At 57.1% G+C, this 16,518-nt stretch overlaps 6 protein-coding genes across 6 annotated transcripts; 2 read left to right on the top strand and 4 right to left on the bottom strand.

Moving 5' to 3' along the window:
• Positions 1 to 178: 178 nt before the first annotated feature.
• On the bottom strand, positions 179 to 1,382 carry C7974DRAFT_436314 (P-loop containing nucleoside triphosphate hydrolase protein; the record flags this gene model as incomplete). The annotated part of the gene is made up of 4 exons (XM_046145122.1): positions 179 to 212; positions 260 to 583; positions 630 to 1,252; positions 1,296 to 1,382. 4 exons carry the CDS (start codon positions 1,380 to 1,382, stop codon positions 179 to 181), a joined length of 1,068 nt encoding a protein of 355 aa, XP_045994323.1.
• A 150-nt stretch (positions 1,383 to 1,532) lies between these two features.
• Positions 1,533 to 3,686, bottom strand: C7974DRAFT_40662 (uncharacterized protein). Its single transcript, XM_046143159.1, has 3 exons — positions 2,889 to 3,686; positions 2,740 to 2,842; positions 1,533 to 2,692 (listed from the first exon to the last, which is right to left on the bottom strand). The coding sequence occupies exons 1-3, from the start codon at positions 3,582 to 3,584 to the stop codon at positions 1,728 to 1,730; spliced, it is 1,764 nt and encodes a 587-aa protein (XP_045994322.1). The 5' UTR covers positions 3,585 to 3,686; the 3' UTR covers positions 1,533 to 1,727.
• Positions 3,687 to 4,990: 1,304 nt separating this feature from the next.
• C7974DRAFT_401358 (MAP kinase-like protein) lies at positions 4,991 to 8,240 on the top strand. Its single transcript, XM_046142594.1, has 3 exons — positions 4,991 to 5,381; positions 5,429 to 5,502; positions 5,548 to 8,240. Exons 1-3 carry the CDS (start codon positions 5,185 to 5,187, stop codon positions 8,103 to 8,105), a joined length of 2,829 nt encoding a protein of 942 aa, XP_045994321.1. The 5' UTR covers positions 4,991 to 5,184; the 3' UTR covers positions 8,106 to 8,240.
• Positions 8,241 to 9,946: 1,706 nt separating this feature from the next.
• On the top strand, positions 9,947 to 11,481 carry C7974DRAFT_40607 (alcohol dehydrogenase-like protein). The gene is made up of 4 exons (XM_046143112.1): positions 9,947 to 10,271; positions 10,360 to 10,606; positions 10,653 to 10,868; positions 10,918 to 11,481. The coding sequence occupies exons 1-4, from the start codon at positions 10,147 to 10,149 to the stop codon at positions 11,413 to 11,415; spliced, it is 1,086 nt and encodes a 361-aa protein (XP_045994320.1). The 5' UTR covers positions 9,947 to 10,146; the 3' UTR covers positions 11,416 to 11,481.
• A 638-nt stretch (positions 11,482 to 12,119) lies between these two features.
• On the bottom strand, positions 12,120 to 12,704 carry C7974DRAFT_318159 (cutinase-domain-containing protein; the record flags this gene model as incomplete). Its single annotated transcript, XM_046138640.1, has 1 exon — positions 12,120 to 12,704. A coding segment is annotated over one exon (585 nt), but the record flags the coding sequence as incomplete, so codon positions are not given.
• Positions 12,705 to 14,203: 1,499 nt separating this feature from the next.
• C7974DRAFT_401351 (uncharacterized protein) lies at positions 14,204 to 16,024 on the bottom strand. The gene has a single exon (XM_046142593.1). It carries the CDS (start codon positions 15,880 to 15,882, stop codon positions 14,419 to 14,421), a length of 1,464 nt encoding a protein of 487 aa, XP_045994318.1. The 5' UTR covers positions 15,883 to 16,024; the 3' UTR covers positions 14,204 to 14,418.
• Between the last annotated feature and the right edge of the window lie 494 nt (positions 16,025 to 16,518).

Below are 16,518 nucleotides of genomic sequence, written 5' to 3'. Positions count from 1 at the left end.
AATTGGGATTGTGAGTTCAAGCGGTGAATGGTAGAAGATCGTTGTGTTGTTGGAGCTGTGGCATTGGGAGGAGCTATAATAGAGCTACGATGGCATGACGTAGTCGTCTAATCCCCACCTCAACACCCAACACATCTGCTGCACCCCACAGTCGTAGTATGCAAGGACACCGCATTCCTCACGCCGAGTCGAAGTCGATCCCCATAGAATAACTACTCAAATTAGCAATCATCCAAATCCACCACGTCGCAGCACATACCTCTCATACAACCGCATATACTTGGCCACAAACGCCTCGAGGTGGAAGATCTGCTTGCTGCCCATCTTGCAGCGGTGCTCGTAGAACGCGGCCCATTTTATGACCTCGGGCTTCAGCGCGTCGTCGGTCTTGGGTATGAGTTTCCACGTGAGTGTCTTGATGATGGTCGTCGAGTCGATGCAGTGTGAGAGCAGGTCGTACAGCGAGGCGCGGACTTGTAGTAGGCGCTGGGGGCTGCGCTCTTCGACGATTTGGCGCGCGATTTGCTCGATGAGGGCTTCCCAGTCGGGGGGTGGGATGTGGGTTTGCTCTGTGACTTTCTCGCTGGTGCTGTTAGTAGACGCTTGAGAGTGTCAAGTGTGAGGTGTACTTCTGTGCGTGCACTGCTTCGAACATGAGCAGCGCTTTCCGCAGGTTTCGCCCGCTCTCTTTTGCGATCCGTTTGTTGAGCGGCGCGACCTCGCTCCAGCCTTCCTTCTTCCCGACCGTGCTCAGCACGTCGCAGATCTCGTCCTCTGTCGGTGCGGCGACTCTGACGAGCAGGGTTCTGCTGCGAATGGGTGCGATGATGTTGCTTGTGGAGTTCGCCAGCAGTATCAGCCGCAGATTGGGACTGTACTTCTCCATCGTCCGTCTCAGCGCCGCCTGTGCATCGCGTGTCAGGTGGTCGGCCTCGTTGATCACGACGACCTTGAAGCGCTGCTTTGCGCCTAGATCGACCTGTTGTGTCTGCGCGACCTCCTTGAGCAGGTCCTGCACGACCACTCTGTCGTAGTTGCCGACATCTGAGGGTGTGATCTCGAGGTGGTATACGGACGCGACAATGTTGAACTCGAGCTTGCGATTCGAAGTCGTCTGGAAGACGCGGGCGTCGATTTTGATCTTCTCGACACCAGGCCCGTAGAGCTCCTTCAGCGTTGCAACAATGCGAGTTTTCTTGCCTGCGCCCGACGGCCCGTATACGAGAAGGTGGGGGAAGTCACCGCTTTGTGCCTGTCGTCGTTAGTGTTGTCGACGGTTGTGCTGCAGTCCCTACAAGAGCTCTGAGGCGCTCGGAGAGCTCTGGGTGGTAGTTAAGAGCCTCGAGATTGCGCGGTCTGTGTTTGTCTACGAGGAGTGCCATTGTGGGTGTGTTGTGGAGGTTGACAGTTCGACAAGCTCGACGCGTCGCGCTTCTCCGACGCGTAAAGTGGCTGGCGCTTGGACCGCAGTGCATCAGATCGGCTGCGTTTATGCACCCATGACTTTTCAACTTTGTAACATCACGTATGTGCAAGATTTCAACAATGAATCGATTCGATGCCGTGTCATTCATGAATATACAACTTGCGCGAGTTTTCAATCTACATCTACACAAACAAAGGGTATCCACTAAACAGGGTATGTAACTCCAGCGAAAATGGGGTATGAATGGGAATCTCGTAATCTTCATAGCGTCATGCAACGCCAACATGGCAGACAGAATGCCTCAGTAGCGGCGAGACTCGTATCCTCTATCCTCGTATCCACTCGTGCCGCGACCCCGGTAGTCATCATAGCTCGCCCGTGCCTGCGTATCGTACGAGCTGCTGTCTGCATCGGTGGTGCCTCGCCGGTGACGGTGCTGTCTTCTATAATCTTCGTCCTTACTGCGGCGACGGTCGTCGTGGGCGTTGTGGAGGTTTGATGCGTAGTAGCTGCTAGGCACGTCGTTGATGTTGCCATCAGAGTACGTGCCGTAGTTTGAGAAGCTGGGGCTCCTGGTGCGACGGGTGTTCGATCGTGGTTGCTGGTCGTAGGGGTCACTCGGAGGTGGTGCCCATTGGCTTTGGTTCGCGGTCGACTGTGCGCGTCTGCGCTGGGAAGGTGCCGGCGTGGTGTCGGAATGCGTGCTTTGAGACAGGTCATCATACACCTTGCCGGCATTTGGCGTCGCAGAGTAAGGCTTCCTCTCGCGCTCGATCGGGACGAAACCTGTGCCATGCTCGTCCTCAGGTTCAGGGCTTTTCGCGTCAGGCTGCCCTCCATACGGACTGCGTTCACGCTCGAGAGTCGGGCCGGCTGCGCTGGCGTCGACCTTGGGTGGCGGCGGTGGGAAAGTTGGAGCCTTTCGGAGAGGACCAGCACCTTCAGCGGATAGGCTGGCCGCACACCTCTGTTGGGCGTGCACGTTCTCGCTTCTCGGGAACATGCGTCGCGGCAGTTCCTTGGGGAACCTCTCCTTGATGTTGTCTGCGTTGCTGATGGGCATGTCCAACACGGCCTTTGACATTCGCTCGTACTCATTGTCGGGATAAGCCGTTATCATAGCAGTCATCCACTCCTGAAAGCCTTGTGGGGTCAGAGCGGGGATGTAGGGCGCGTCTGCTGGATGCTCTTGGATGAGGTGATGTTGGCAGCGCATGCTCTGGTAGACCTTGGACAACGCAGGGTACGATAGCTCTCCGAAGATGGCTGTCTGTATTAGCGATGATAGCACTGAACGAGAACAGTCTACTCACTTCGCCAGGGGTAGATCTCGTCCGGCACCTTCACATCTTCGTAGAATCTCAACATCTTTGCAGGCGATATGACGAGACTGCGCTTGGGTTCGTAGTCATCGATCTGTGGCCATTAGCACATGTAAATGACTATCAAGAAAGCTACATACCAGGTGCATTGCAAGTCCGCGAAGAAACTCGCCCAGGCGCGGCAGAGGTTGCCCTTCAGGGTCGAACAGACGCTGCCACATCTTCTCGATGGGAGTGAAGTCGTCCGTCGCCATCCTGGGTGCAGGGGCCGGTCGCTCTGGCCCTTGGTCCTTCCTAGGAATGTCGATAGGTGCGCTCGAAGTGTGGCGAGGTGTCGGGAGGTTGTCGGTGCTGCCGTCCAAACTTGAGTCGCGAGGAAGACTGTGAGCAGAGTGTTGTCCGGGAGTGTCTTGGTAGTACGGAGACGGCGGCGTGTATACGTCTCGCTTCGGAAAGGATGCGCTGGTGGAGTCTGGCGACGGTGGGATGTGCTGTGGCGGCGGAGGACCAGGCTGAGCTGGCGCAGTGCCTGCCAATCCACTCTGTTTGATCTCATCCAGCACCGACTTTTTGACTTCAGCTGCTATCTGAGCAATGAGTTCGGGGTCGACGGTCCTTGCCGCATCAGACTGCTCAAAGGCATTACCGATGGCACTCTTGAGCGGCTGCTGGGCCGGCTGCGGCAAGCCGTCTGAAGCAGCACTGGAGGACGCGCGCGATCGGCCACGGTGCGGGACATGATGCGGTGCATCGTGACCATACGGAGCCCCGTACCCGCGGGAGTCACGAGGGTCGTAATCGTCGAACGGCGTGTTGCGGTACCTGTCGTAGTCCATCGTGTTGAACGCTGCGGGCCAATGATGCGTCTAGTGCGCTACAGTATAGTAGCACTCTAGCGGTCTGTCAAACGGATGGTGCTGTGGAGCGCAAACAGGCGCTGTGCAGATTCCAAGGTCCCATGCAATGGATTGAAGTGCGAGCGTGGCAGTGAAGGGTAGGTATGGTGGTTGCAGGCGCTCAGCCTGGCGGCGCCTGATGTGATGTCTGACGTCCCGCAGACAGCAGCGTGGAGCAGAACAGCCAGACAATACAACAGTCAGTCAGTAGGACGGAACGAGGACCCGGATACTTGGCTGCGCACGAGCTGCCGTTCGCATGTGCGTTGTTCTAGTGATGCAGCTTGTGTGAACGGCCACTGCCACTCGATGCGAGCGCGTTGCAGTTGCGTCATCTGGCAGCCATGCCTCAGACCTGTTTCCAACCTTACGGCTCAGCAGCGCGATCGTTGCCAGGATAGGCGTAGTCAGCAGTTCACAGCATCAGAACGCTCCAGCTATGTACATACTTCGTCCATCGAACCTAAATGCGTACCTAAACACAGGCCAACGTCTCTCCTGTCGGCTGTGTGTTCGGCTATGTACTCGACACAACTGGTGGCAGCACGCGCAGCGAGCACCGATGACGGCGCGCCCCACCTTGTTTGCACGTCTTCGTTTCGACGAACGAGCGCTGACCGGCAGATGCCTGCGCGGTGCTGCGCCCCAGAAGCTGAGGTTTCAGTGCGCGCAAACAACGTCCGAGTGCAGCTGCCGGCCAGTGCCAGACGTCAGATGCACTGTGGCAGCCTGCATAGCTGCAACGGTCGCAGAGAGACAGCCAAGCACGGCTATGGCGCCGAGCAGAGTCAGCGTCCCTCACGCCCGCTGAGGCTCTGCGACGGGCTGGCTGCAGCTGAGACACGGGGCGGCGCTGGAGGGCCAGCCGTGGCGCGGGCGAGGGTGCGGCACAGGCACGCCGCAAGGAGCGCGCGAGAGCTAAGCAGGCCTGAAGCCGCAAGAGCAGCGCGCATCACAATTATACGTTGTCGGATGATGCTGGGGGACGTGATTGCTGGGGCGGGGGTTCATGCCGGCGCAGCGTGTGGACGACGGCGAACCCGGCCGGACCTTGATTGGTTAGAGTGGTGCCTGCCAGTTTCACCAGCGGTTTCAGAGTGCATTAGCGTCGTCGCCCACAGGGTCGTCGTCTCCTCAGCAGCATCCGTTTGTCTTGACTGCGCGACGGCTGTCTTGGTGCTGACCCTCATCTTCTCGCCACCGCGCTCGCCGGCGGTGCTGAAGTCTGAACACAGCTGCGACCCACTGCCCCCGTGCAGACGACCGCGACACACGGCCCTCGCGCCCCGCTGCCCACAACCTCATAACCGCCGTGCCCCGTGACTGGCCTGCCCGCCGCTCACTCTCACCACTCGTCGCCCGGCACCCGCTCACCACCACCTCGCCGCCCGCCGCGCCCGCTGCGCTCTCTTCACCACCAGCCCCGCGTTGCTTCACCGCCCGACCACCCCGCCCGGCCACCGCGTATGATGCGTACATGACCTCGCTCCCACGCCCGCCGCCCGCTTGATTTCCTCGACCCGCAGCCACCCGCCTCGCCATGGCCATGCTTGCCGCAAAGTCGCCCTACCCAGCGCCAACGCTCGGCGGAGGCCCCTCGCAGCCATCGTCGCAGTACGCCGCCGCCATGAACAGCTACCGCACCCACACGACCACGGCGCGCGCCGACCAGACCATGTTCGCCTCGCCCACCGAGTCCGAGTTCTCCGACATCTACGACGCGCCCGACGCTGTCCGGTGCGTGCCCCGCCCGCCCGCTGCCCGCACGCTGCTGACTGGCATAGGAATTGGGACGAAGACCGCGTTGCCGACTGGCTGAAGAGCATCAACTGCGCCCAGTATGCCGAGCTGTTCAGAAGTACGCCCACGCTGCCTGCTGACTGAGCCCCGCTGACCCGTGCAGTGAACAACATCAACGGCGAGAATCTGCTCGAGATGGACCAGACGCACCTGCGCGAGATGGGCATCAAGAAGGTCGGCGACCGCGTCCGCATTGGCTCGCAGGCCAAGCAGCTGCGCAACAAGGAGTTCAAGAAGGCCTCGCGGCGCACCTCCAACCGCCAGTCCCTGGCCACCCTCGACAACTCGTCGTACACGCCGCCTTCCGGCTCGCCCCGCCCCATGCACTCGGCCGCCCGCGCTGCCCCGCTCAGCTCACGCACCGAAAAGCGCATGTCCCGCCAGATCACCACCGCCGAGATGAGCTACGCGTACGGCACCAAGTCTCCCTCGCGGCCCAGCTCGCCTCTGGTCGACCAAGAGAACCGCCAACTCCGCGCCCAACGCCCCGGAGCGCTGAACAGCCCCAAGGAGCCTGGCAAGACATACGGCGCCCACCCGCTGAGCGCCCGCTACGCCCCGAACCAGCGGACCACACCCACCGAGACTCCCCAAACTGCCCGTTTCGCCCACCACGTGCGAGCTAGCCCCAGCGTCGACGCAACCAACAGTATGATTCTCCCCCAGGACAAGGCCTTCATCCGCGTCATCTTCGACGGTGGACGCACCTCGGTGCTTAACATTGAAGGATGCAAGACGGCCGAGGACGTGATGCTGAAGACTCTTCGCAAAGGCACACTGAACGAGGCCCACGTCAAGAACTACTGCTTCTACATTCTCAACAGCAGCGAACCCGATCCGGCCCTCGCCGAACGCCTCAGCGACATCGAGGTCTACCGACTTTGCAAAGACGCCAACAGGCACGAGCGGGGGCGACTCATCCTGCGAAAAGTCCACGCAGGAGAGCCCAGCGAAGAGCAACTCGCCGCAGCTGCAAACATCTACGCCCAGCAGAACTTCCAGCACCCTCAAAACATCTATGTTCCGGCCACCAACCGGAGTCAGCTCAAGATCGAGAAGCTGACTGGCGAGTCTCTGGCAGCCGTCAGCTATCCGCTGTCGCCTGCATCCGCACGAGAACGGGAGCGACACATCAACTCCACTGCACAAAATCTGGAGGGACCCGAGAGCTCCATTCGGTCGCCAGTATACCATGCACGCGCTCGTAAGCTCAAGCAGTTTTACGGCGCTCGACCGCCTAGTGAGCTGATTACCTCCGACCTCACATCTTACTTCCCAGACGTCCAGAAGGATGAGATCGACAAGACTGTGCGCATGTCTGTTCGCCGCTCGCGTCGCCTGAGCAAGGCAGCGTCCCGTCTGTCGATGGCGTCAAACTTCAGTGTAGCCTCTAGTTTGAAGGACGCACCGCCTCTTCCCTCCATTGCCGACAGCTGGCTCCAAGGCGGCAACCAAGCTCGGCCGTTGAGGCCGCTCTCGGTAATGAGGCTCGGCCTGCCGTCGCAGCACGGCTACCGCGACTCTATGGCCTCGTCCGTGCTAGAGCCACTTGATGAGGAGTCTCCTTTAGAGCCCAACCGCAAGTCGTATGTGTCCTTTGGCGACGGCAGCGGGTCTGACACCCTGGCTGTAACCGATCCAGAAGGCAACACCACGATGCAGTCTTACTTTGACGATGGCGGCAGCAGTCTTGCTGGCAGCAGCACAGACAACACCGAGAACGGCGACTCGCTCAACAAGCGCCTTTCTGAAGCTATTGCAGAAGACGGCGAGGAGTACGACGACGAGCTGACTGAGTACCTTGAACAAGACTCATGGGAGAACGTCAAGTACATGAAGGGAGCCCTCATTGGACAGGGTTCCTTCGGTAGCGTATACCTTGCATTGCACGCCGTGACCGGTGAGCTTATGGCTGTCAAGCAAGTCGAGCTCCCCTCCGCAGCAGGCACAGCACAGATGGACCAGAGGAAGACCAACATGGTCGAGGCTCTGAAGCACGAGATTGGTCTGCTGCGCGAGCTCAAGCACAAGAATATTGTGCAGTACCTTGGCTCCAACTCGGACGAGAGCCATCTCAACATTTTCCTCGAGTACGTCCCTGGTGGTTCAGTCGCCACCATGTTGATCAACTACGGACCGTTGGGCGAGTCTCTCATCCAGAACTTCGTGCGTCAGATCCTTACCGGCCTGTCATACCTCCACTCGAGAGACATCATCCACCGCGACATCAAGGGCGCAAACATCCTCGTCGACAACAAGGGCTCCGTCAAGATTTCCGATTTCGGTATCTCTAAGCGCATCGAGCAGTCCACCCTCGGCGGCAGCAAAAAGAACGCCCAGCGCGTCTCGCTCCAAGGCTCCGTCTTCTGGATGGCCCCCGAGGTCGTGCGCCAGACCGCATACACGCGCAAAGCCGACATCTGGTCCCTCGGCTGCCTCATCGTCGAGATGTTCTCCGGCAGCCACCCGCACCCCACTCTCACGCAGCTGCAAGCCATCTTCAAAATCGGCGGCAGCGGCGACGCCTCCCCCACCATCCCCGACAACGCCGGCGACGACGCCCGCGCCTTCCTCACGGACACCTTCCTCATCGACCACGAGAAGCGGCCGTCCGCCGACGAGCTGCTCGCCAGCCCCTTCATCACAAACCAGGGCGCCTGAGCCCTCACTACCGGTGCTTTACGCGCCACACCACACCACACATAGTTTCTCGACACTGCAAGCAGTGTGTAGCCTCAGTGCACAGCGCACACTGCACGTTCCCCCGTGTCTCTTCTTTTTTTTTTTTTTTTTTTGGCTCTGGAGCTTATCCGATTTTAATGGCTGCTACGCGTGAACGCTACGACATCTTGTACTATACGATACCGCATCTGCGGATGCTTGGGGCGGGCGGCTTTGGCTGCGGCTCGGCGGCGTTGGAGGAGGGATGGCCTGGGCCAGGGGAGATTTCAGGCTGCGGATGGGGGCCTAGGGGGCCTAAGGGGGGTTGAAAGGCGAGGCGAGGGGAGGGGGTAATCATGTTCATATCCCGGGTAGACAGGATGTACTATATCATACCTATACCTGCTCACGATGGCTTCATATGTCTGCATGTGCATGCTGGTGCTCTTGTTGCGAACGCCTGCTGCTAAGGAATAGCACGCTTACGCAAAGTACAATAGGTGGTGTAGCAGACCTACAAATCGAAAAAGAGACAAAGAGACAAAGAGACACTCGACATGGAACCTATTGACGATATCCCCTTCCGAGGCTGCTCGCTTCCCGAGTGCTTGAACACGCTCTGCTGCGTGTTTTGTAACAGTGCGGAGCTGGATTTCCAGGCGCTTTGGTGGCTTTGTTTCTAGCTGGGGAGGGGTGCTGGAAGCTGGAGGCTGGTGGGAGGAGGAGGGCGATGGAAGAGGCTTCGGTGGAAAGACTGAGCTCCGGTAGGAAGAGAACTTCTCCGTTATGTTCGGTGGGAAAAACAGATTCTTCGTCGACTACCCTATTGATTACTCCTCGCTGATTACTCACCCCATCTATCTGCTTCGCCCTCGGGATTCTTGGCCCCGTCGGTACGGCGGTGTGGAGCGTCCATCGCTGGTGCTGGGTTCCACCGGTGTTGTTTGACGCGGGTACTGCCGGATGTACGTGTGCGGTACATGTACAACAAGTACAGCGACCCGCCGGCAGCGTGGCTGCCCCGCCGATGCCTGATGCTGCATGTGCGGGCTCGCGATGCAGGCTGACTCGATGGAACTACACAGCGTACCTACTGTAGGTACCAGACCCTACTGTCGACGCGACCGCACGTCTCTCACAATCATCGCCCTCGCCGCCAGTCTGTTATTCACATCCGTACATACAATCATCCACTTGCCGAGTCCTTTATAGTAGTCTACGGAGGGTCTTCGCGCCGTGATCCGCTATCGAGATAATGCTGTACAGTAGTAGGTACTTGGTAGCGCGCGATCGTCAGTACACAGCTCCACAATGACATACGCGCCCCGCCCAGCCTGGACTCGGACGACGCGTTGCGGGGTAGCTCCGTCCAACGACGGACACCTTGGCGAGCTCGTGCACACGGAGGGCCGCACCTCATCGCACTTTGTGTTCGCAATGCCATGAGGAGATGGGTGGGATTGGTATGCTGTACTGCACTGTGCCGTAGCATACCGCACCGTGGTGTGTCGGTGCGAACACATTGGTGTGGCCGTGTAGCAGCACCCGTCAAGCAAGCAAAGGCAGTGAAGCTGGAGCTCGACGCCAGCCGAGGCACCCGCAAGCTCGACTCAGCAGTTCCTGTGTAGAAGTGGAGTAGCCGACATGCGATAGCCAAGCGACCGCCCGGAGCTGCCTCATAGCCGTGCAGCGCCGCCGTGCAGCGCCACCGTGCAGCTTGCAGCGCTGCAAACACGCGCCGCGGACGCCGTTTTGTGGGGTAGACTAGGGTGCTTCGGTGGGTGTGACGGCGGCGGTGGGTCAGATGGCAGGTGGGTCTGGAGCGGGTGAGGGGTATATATGGGCGGGCGTGGATGTTGGTTATCGGTTTCTGATTCTGCTTTGTACCTTTGCACACGCAAGAACACAGAGACTAAGACGGCTTTTTTGTGCAGTTCGATCGCGATTCGGAACTGATTCGTGAAGATCATTGGACGAGTAAGGAAGGGACTGATAAGAAAAAGAGAACGATATTGTCGGATAAAGAGAGGAAATCGCAGTCATGAGTGACATTCAGATCCCGAAGAAGCACAAGGCGGCTGTGTATGATAAGCCGGGCACGCTGTCGACAAAGATTGAGGAGTTGGATGTACCTGAGCCTGGGGCCGGTGAGGTGTTGATCAATCTGTATGTTCGCCGTCATTCATCGCCCGGGACCACTCGCGGTCCAGGGCTCGCTCTGAAGCTACGCGCGAGCTACACTGACCTTTCACAGAACACACTCGGGAGTCTGCCACTCAGACATGGGCGTCATGCTCAACGCATGGAGCATCCTGCCCTTCCCCACCCAAGCCGGACAGGTCGGCGGCCACGAGGGCGTCGGCAAGATCGTCAAGATGGGGCCCGGCACCGACAACTCGGCCGTCAAGCTCGGCGACCGCGTCGGCATCAAGTGGATGGCCGGTATCTGCGAGGCATGCGAGGCCTGCCGCGCCGGCATGGACGCATCCTGCTTCAACGGCGTGCGTACATCCTTTCCCCCACGTCAATTCCTACTGACACTGCCAGAAAATCTCCGGATACTACACCCCCGGCACCTTCCAGCAGTACGTCCTCAGCCCCGCGAACTACGTCACGCCCATCCCCGACGGTCTCGACTCGGCCGCCGCCGCGCCGCTGCTCTGCGCAGGCGTGACCGTGTACGCAGCGCTGCGCAAGACGAACGCGGACTCCGGCAACTTCGTCGTCATCATGGGCGCCGGCGGCGGCCTGGGCCATCTCGCTGTACGTCCCTCTCCCCTCACATACATGACAGCACGCTCACACCCCGCAGGTGCAGTACAGCGCGCGCGGCATCGGCCACCGCGTCATCGGCATCGACCACTCGTCGAAGAAAGACCTCGTCCTCGAGAGCGGCGCAGAGCACTTCATCCCCGTCGACGGCACCGCCTCGCTCGCCGACGCCGTAAAAGAACTCACAGGCGGCCACGGCGCGCATGCCGTCGTCGTCTGCACCGCGCACCAGGGCGCCTACGACGAGTCGGCCAACCTGCTGCGCTTCGGCGGGCGCGTGGTGTGCGTCGGCATTCCCGAGGGCGACCAGAAGCCGATTGCGAGCGCGACCGCGTCGTTGATGGTGGGCAAGGCGTTGCAGATTGTGGGGTCGGCGGTGGGGACGCGGAAGGAGGCGATTGAGGCGATTGAGTTTGCGGCCAGGGGCGTTGTGAAGACGCATTTCCGCGTCGAGAAGCTGGACAAGCTGACGGATGTGTTTAAGGAGATGGAGGCGCAGAAGTTGAAGGGGAGGGTGGTTATTGATCTTTCTGATTGAGCGTGTTGTGTGTTTAATGAAATGCAAATGATGGATTTAAATTGTGCTCTTCAACGCAGACCAGGGTTTTGATCTTCTCTGTCACTATGTATACAGTGAGAAAACGACGTCATCGCTTTCCAAAGCACATGTATGATCCGCGTCGCTCGGGAAACTCAGATGCTCCGTTCAACACCACAGCCAGACTCACACTGCAAAGTCACTTCCGTCGTAAAGTTCTTGCTAGACCCTGCCTTGCTCTTATGTACTCACGCTCTCCAGCACTCACATAGAGGAATTCAAAGAATAAGTTCCGACCTCCGCCATACACAGCCCTGTAGACAGCGCTGCGATTTCGCAGAAATACCACGGTCGTCAGCAGGATCGGTAGCACTTCAAATCTTCGGCGGCGGTGCCCAGACCCGTCTGAATCCATTCAGTGAACAGTGAAGTCGATTAATGCTCGATGGCTATTGGACCTTCTTGGAACGCGAGACACGTCTAATTTTCTCAGGGTGCACCTTTCAAACTGACGTATTAAACTATTGGTGTGAGAAAGGTAAAGAGACTATTACAAGAACAGCATGCAGAGTTCACAAGGTTCGAATTCGTGCCAAAAAGAAACTTCATAACAGAGAAGTAGCCGACGTGACCTGCACACTGTACCTGGCCCCAGGCCGGGCCTTCATCGCAGCCATTCACGATGCCCTCGCAACGCCACCCATCTACGCCACCAAAGCAACAGCGATCTTCTCAACCCCATCATCCAGCCCATCAACCTCCTCCTCCACCACGAACACCGCCTCCTCAGTCCCGTCCCCCGCCTGCGCGTCCTTGATCTTCCTCACCAGAAAGGCCACGCCCTCATCCACACGCGTCCCATATGTCAAATGAAACGGCAAAACAAGCGGCACGCCACGACACACCAGGTCCCCCCGCTGACAAATAACCATCACCTTCTGCGGCGGAAACCCCGGGATCCGCCCGCCGTCCTCGCGCGCCTGCGTGTCGCCATACAGCACCACGCCCGCGATGCGGTCCTGCACGGCCGGCGGCAGGGCCTCGATCGCGCGGTGATTAACCGCAGCGCCCTGCGAGTAGCCGCCGGCCACGATGACGGCGCGCGGGCACTCGTGCGCCATCGCGGTCAGCGTGTCGCGCATCAGGGCGGCGGCGGCGGCGTCGGTGCCGCCCGGCTCGAGGTTGTCGAGCAGCGAGGCTTCGTACTCGAGGCCTTCTGTTGCTACGGCGGAGGCGCCGAAGGCGTCCTTCAGGCCCTCGGAGGTCTGGGGGCCGACGATGAAGCCCTGCGCGGGTTAGTGTGGGGCTGCGCCGGGGGAGAGGAGGGGAGGGTGGTGTTGGAAGTGCATAATGTCTTAGAAACGAATATGGGTAGCGATTGTTTTAGTTAGAGATTAGTATGGAACTGGGCTTATAGAATGAATGGAAAAGCGAAAGAGAGACGGCTCTGACCTTTCAGAAACTGAAGAGGGGTGGACAGTAAGGAAGATACATATCGGTCCAGCAGCCTCGTTAAGGCTTTATTCTCGCATTATTGAATCTACAAACATTATGTTGGGGACGAGGTCATGATATAAGATAGGATGGCACTAAGCTATCGATGCGGGGGTTGCATTTGGGCGCTCAAAGTTAGGGAACGAGGAATATCAGGATAACAGGCTTCTAATTGGGTGGTTCGAGGCAACTTTGCAGTTTGATCTATGCAAACGTAAGACATTGAGTGTGATCTTCTTGGATCACACTTACCTACACTTTGTTCTGCAGTATTGTGGCCGGAGAAGTACCAACAAATCCAGCTCCTATGAAGTTGACGTGGGATTTTGGCATAAGTCGATATGTCTGGCTCTCGTGCCCGGCACCTTGATGCTCTCTGTAGCTGCATTAAGTCTGAACGCAAGGATACCCAGGGAGTGTCAGTAATCAACACAATTCGATAACCAAACATCGTCTTAGAAGAAGTGCGCATAACAAGACTTCCATCATCCCCATCCTCGAGATAAATATGAGCAGCCGATTTCCTCACATATCATCTTAATGCAAGGAAGCGTCTCAAACCGTACAACCTCAGCAGTGCAAACAAGCTTTTGCAACGTCATTAAAGGCTCCAGAGAATCTGCGCTTGGTTGTTGGCCAGCCTCGGTGGTTTCAAGTCTTAGAAGTAAACTTCCACGTTGGATGTGAGAGTTCAGCAGAATGTCTTGGCTGTAGTGGGCACACGTCAAGCCAGGGAAGCCGGTTTTCGCAATGAGAGTTTGAATGGTTTACAATCCGTTGGGTCGGATTCGTCATCATATATATTGGTGGGCTCCGTCGCTTTATGATGAGTATTCCAATGTCCACTTCCCAGGTTCTTCTCGACTTCTGGGGGAAATGACATTCTTATCCTCTCAAACTCCAAGGTTCTCGGAATCCTCCAGGGATTACTTGCAACATCTCCGGTCTCGACCGCCGCAGCTTTACTCCGTTAGAGGTGCGCTGATCCGGATGTCTGCCGCTTTATTTTGGCAGCCTGGATCTTGGTTGGCAATCGCTCATTGTCTTCGTTGTCCTGATTTCCAGTAAGCTTCTACTAATGCTCAAGTTGGCCCCTTGCCTACATGCCTACTACTGCGGGTACAGTGGGGCCTTCTCGTACAAACTAAAGATCGGAATGGAGGAGCAAACTGGTCTGTTATTGGTAAAGTTGAGATATTCAAGCAGTGAGATAGCTCAAGCTCATATTCAAGCTCCAGCTGTCGGAGAGGCCAAAGCGACAGTGACCACATCGCTCTCATCAAAACTAAGTGTGCTATGTACTTGCAGATCACTAAAAGGATTGAGAAAGATTAACATCTGTAACCTGGGTTGCTGTTCCAGAATTTCCAGCGGAGACTGCAGATGCAAACAAACTCTGAGCAAACAGTTAATCACAATGGGTCGCGCTCGACCGGAAGCGAAAAGATACTGGCTTACTGCATCGTCAAAGTTTCCCGCCACGCTTTGACCCTGAGTTCAGCGTAACGATTAGCTGAAATGCAGCGGGGTCTTCGTTCCCTCGTCGATGTCCATCCTGTCTTCAATATCTGCCCTGGTCTTGTGCTCTGGCACATGGACCACATCATCTTCCTTACCAAATCTCATCGCATTCTCGTCCTGGGGTTCAACCAGTTCCATCATATCAGGAGACGATCTCTTTCCTGCTTCTTCTTGAACTTGAAGAGCGGTTTCTTTCGCCATGTCGGGCTGTGCTGAATCCTTTTTCTTCGCATCTTCTTCAACCTTCTCTGTCTGCCAGTGCCTATCCTCAAAGTGCTTGCGAGTGTCTTTGAGCTTGCTGTTGATTCTCTTGCCACAAATCCAGCACTCACGTCCTTTCACATCGCGCAGAAACTCCTCCCACATGACTATCACTTTCTCAGCTTCCGTGGGGTCCAGGATGCTCGCCACTGCGTATTTGATCTCATCCCAGGTGCGCAGCAATGAATGCAAGGGACTCCCTTCGGGATAAGGGTACTTCCATTTCTTCGGTTCCACCGTCTCGAAATCGCCGTCTAGAATGGCGGAAAAGTGCGACAAGAACGCAGTCACGAATTCTTTCTTCTTACGCTCACCATCGATCTCAGTTTCGAACCATGCGAGGAGCATCGGGAGCTTACCGAGCATGTCAGCAAGTTGATTGGCCGTCACGACAGAGTACGTGGCCATGACTGATGTATCCAGCGCCAAACACATGATTGGACAAAACGGTGGCAACCTTATCGCTTCGCCAACGGTCTGCACAAGACACATGCCCCCTCGGAGCTGGCTAGTTACATCCAGTTTTGAACTATCGAATGCTTCTGAGAACGCCTCATATGAACTTTTGAGGATGCCGAGGTTGTGTTTTGATGGCGGCCAGATGATCCAAGCGACTGAGCCCGACATCAAGGTTGTGAATGTGGATCCTTCGTTGCTGTGCTGCAGTGGGAGAAATGTATCGGCAGGTAAGATTGTAGCCATGGTCATGGATTCTCGCAAGAGGTTGTCCTGCTTGATGTCGGCATCGGTACACATGCTGTCCAATGATGGGCTGGGGAAAGTGACAGTCATGCCGCTGTTGGCTCGACTATCGTCGGTCAGACTGTTCAGCAACTCGAGTACTTCGTCCCGCTCCTGCGTGCGCGCAGTCTCAGCTGACCAAACGGCGTTCATGTTGTCATTCTGGATATCACTCTGACGCGACTTTTGTAAGTCATCGATCAAAATCTTCTGCAATTCTGACAAGGGTGGCAGCATGTCGGATCCAAAGGGCGACATCCTCTTGCCTAAGCCCGGGAAGTCGAAGTCACCCGGCCCAAAGGCTAGGCGGCCTGCTTGCTGCTTCGACCCGTATGATAGGTTTTTTCCATTGTCCAGAAGCGATATGAAAAGAGCTGTGTGCGGAGACGACGCCTTGGCCACGGCTTCGCGAATCTTGATAAGGCTGACTATGCGGTCGGGTGGCGTCATAGTATGGGTGGATGCAGATAGCAAGGTCAACGAAATTGCTGGTGAAGCTGTGACTGAGTTATTGAGAGAAGTTGTGGTGAGACAAAAACACAGCTCGTGTGTGCGTTGCCTGGCACAAATAACGCGGTGGACCGTGCATGATGTAAGTGAAAGCGTCTCGGAGCATAACGTTCAGTGAGGAGGACCGATGACCTTACAATCTCAGCAGACACTCCCAGAAAATACGCACTTGATGAATCAAAACTCCTTGGTCAGTCAGCGCATAGCAGTATATGTGCCAGGTCCGACTCAATAACGCCGGCGATCAGTGTCCAATCAAGAAGCGGCGTCAGACCCAGGGCCCAAGCCGTCGGAGTCTGCAGGTCAGAGGGCGTTTGAATAAGCTTTACTGTGGGCTGCGGATCATGGATCGTGCTGGGGTAGTGGGCTTGCGGTACGGCCCAGCGCTTGACAGCTTGACAGCACTTAACAGCGATGTTGACATGCTGTCCGGCGCAAAGTCTAACATACGTACCTTTCGCATATTCTACACCAACGATGTTCATAGAACATGACTTTTCAATGGGAGTTCGGCACCGTCCTCCAGTCAGAAGTGATTCTCGCAACCTTATGTGTCTGCGCGTTGCGGTGGAAGCA

This window comes from Boeremia exigua, assembly GCF_020726555.1.
Source record: "Boeremia exigua strain MPI-SDFR-AT-0100 chromosome Unknown C7974scaffold_10, whole genome shotgun sequence".
Taxonomy (NCBI): Eukaryota; Fungi; Ascomycota; class Dothideomycetes; order Pleosporales; family Didymellaceae; genus Boeremia; species Boeremia exigua.
This window is presented reverse-complemented; position numbering and strand designations above follow the sequence as displayed.

Excerpts from the sequence above, each read along its gene's own strand:
- C7974DRAFT_40662 (XM_046143159.1), bottom strand. The coding sequence starts at position 3,584 with ATGGACTACGACAGGTACCGCAACACGCCGTTCGACGATTACGACCCT. Across the intron at positions 2,843-2,888 it reads GCGGACTTGCAATGCACCTG|ATCGATGACTACGAACCCAA; the intron begins GTATGTAGCTTT and ends TAATGGCCACAG. Across the intron at positions 2,693-2,739 it reads CGAGATCTACCCCTGGCGAA|CCATCTTCGGAGAGCTATCG; the intron begins GTGAGTAGACTG and ends TAATACAGACAG.
- C7974DRAFT_401358 (XM_046142594.1), top strand. The coding sequence starts at position 5,185 with ATGGCCATGCTTGCCGCAAAGTCGCCCTACCCAGCGCCAACGCTCGGC. Across the intron at positions 5,382-5,428 it reads GACGCGCCCGACGCTGTCCG|GAATTGGGACGAAGACCGCG; the intron begins GTGCGTGCCCCG and ends TGACTGGCATAG. Across the intron at positions 5,503-5,547 it reads GTATGCCGAGCTGTTCAGAA|TGAACAACATCAACGGCGAG; the intron begins GTACGCCCACGC and ends TGACCCGTGCAG.
- C7974DRAFT_40607 (XM_046143112.1), top strand. The coding sequence starts at position 10,147 with ATGAGTGACATTCAGATCCCGAAGAAGCACAAGGCGGCTGTGTATGAT. Across the intron at positions 10,607-10,652 it reads ACGCATCCTGCTTCAACGGC|AAAATCTCCGGATACTACAC; the intron begins GTGCGTACATCC and ends TGACACTGCCAG. Across the intron at positions 10,869-10,917 it reads GCGGCCTGGGCCATCTCGCT|GTGCAGTACAGCGCGCGCGG; the intron begins GTACGTCCCTCT and ends CACACCCCGCAG.
- C7974DRAFT_401351 (XM_046142593.1), bottom strand. The coding sequence starts at position 15,882 with ATGACGCCACCCGACCGCATAGTCAGCCTTATCAAGATTCGCGAAGCC.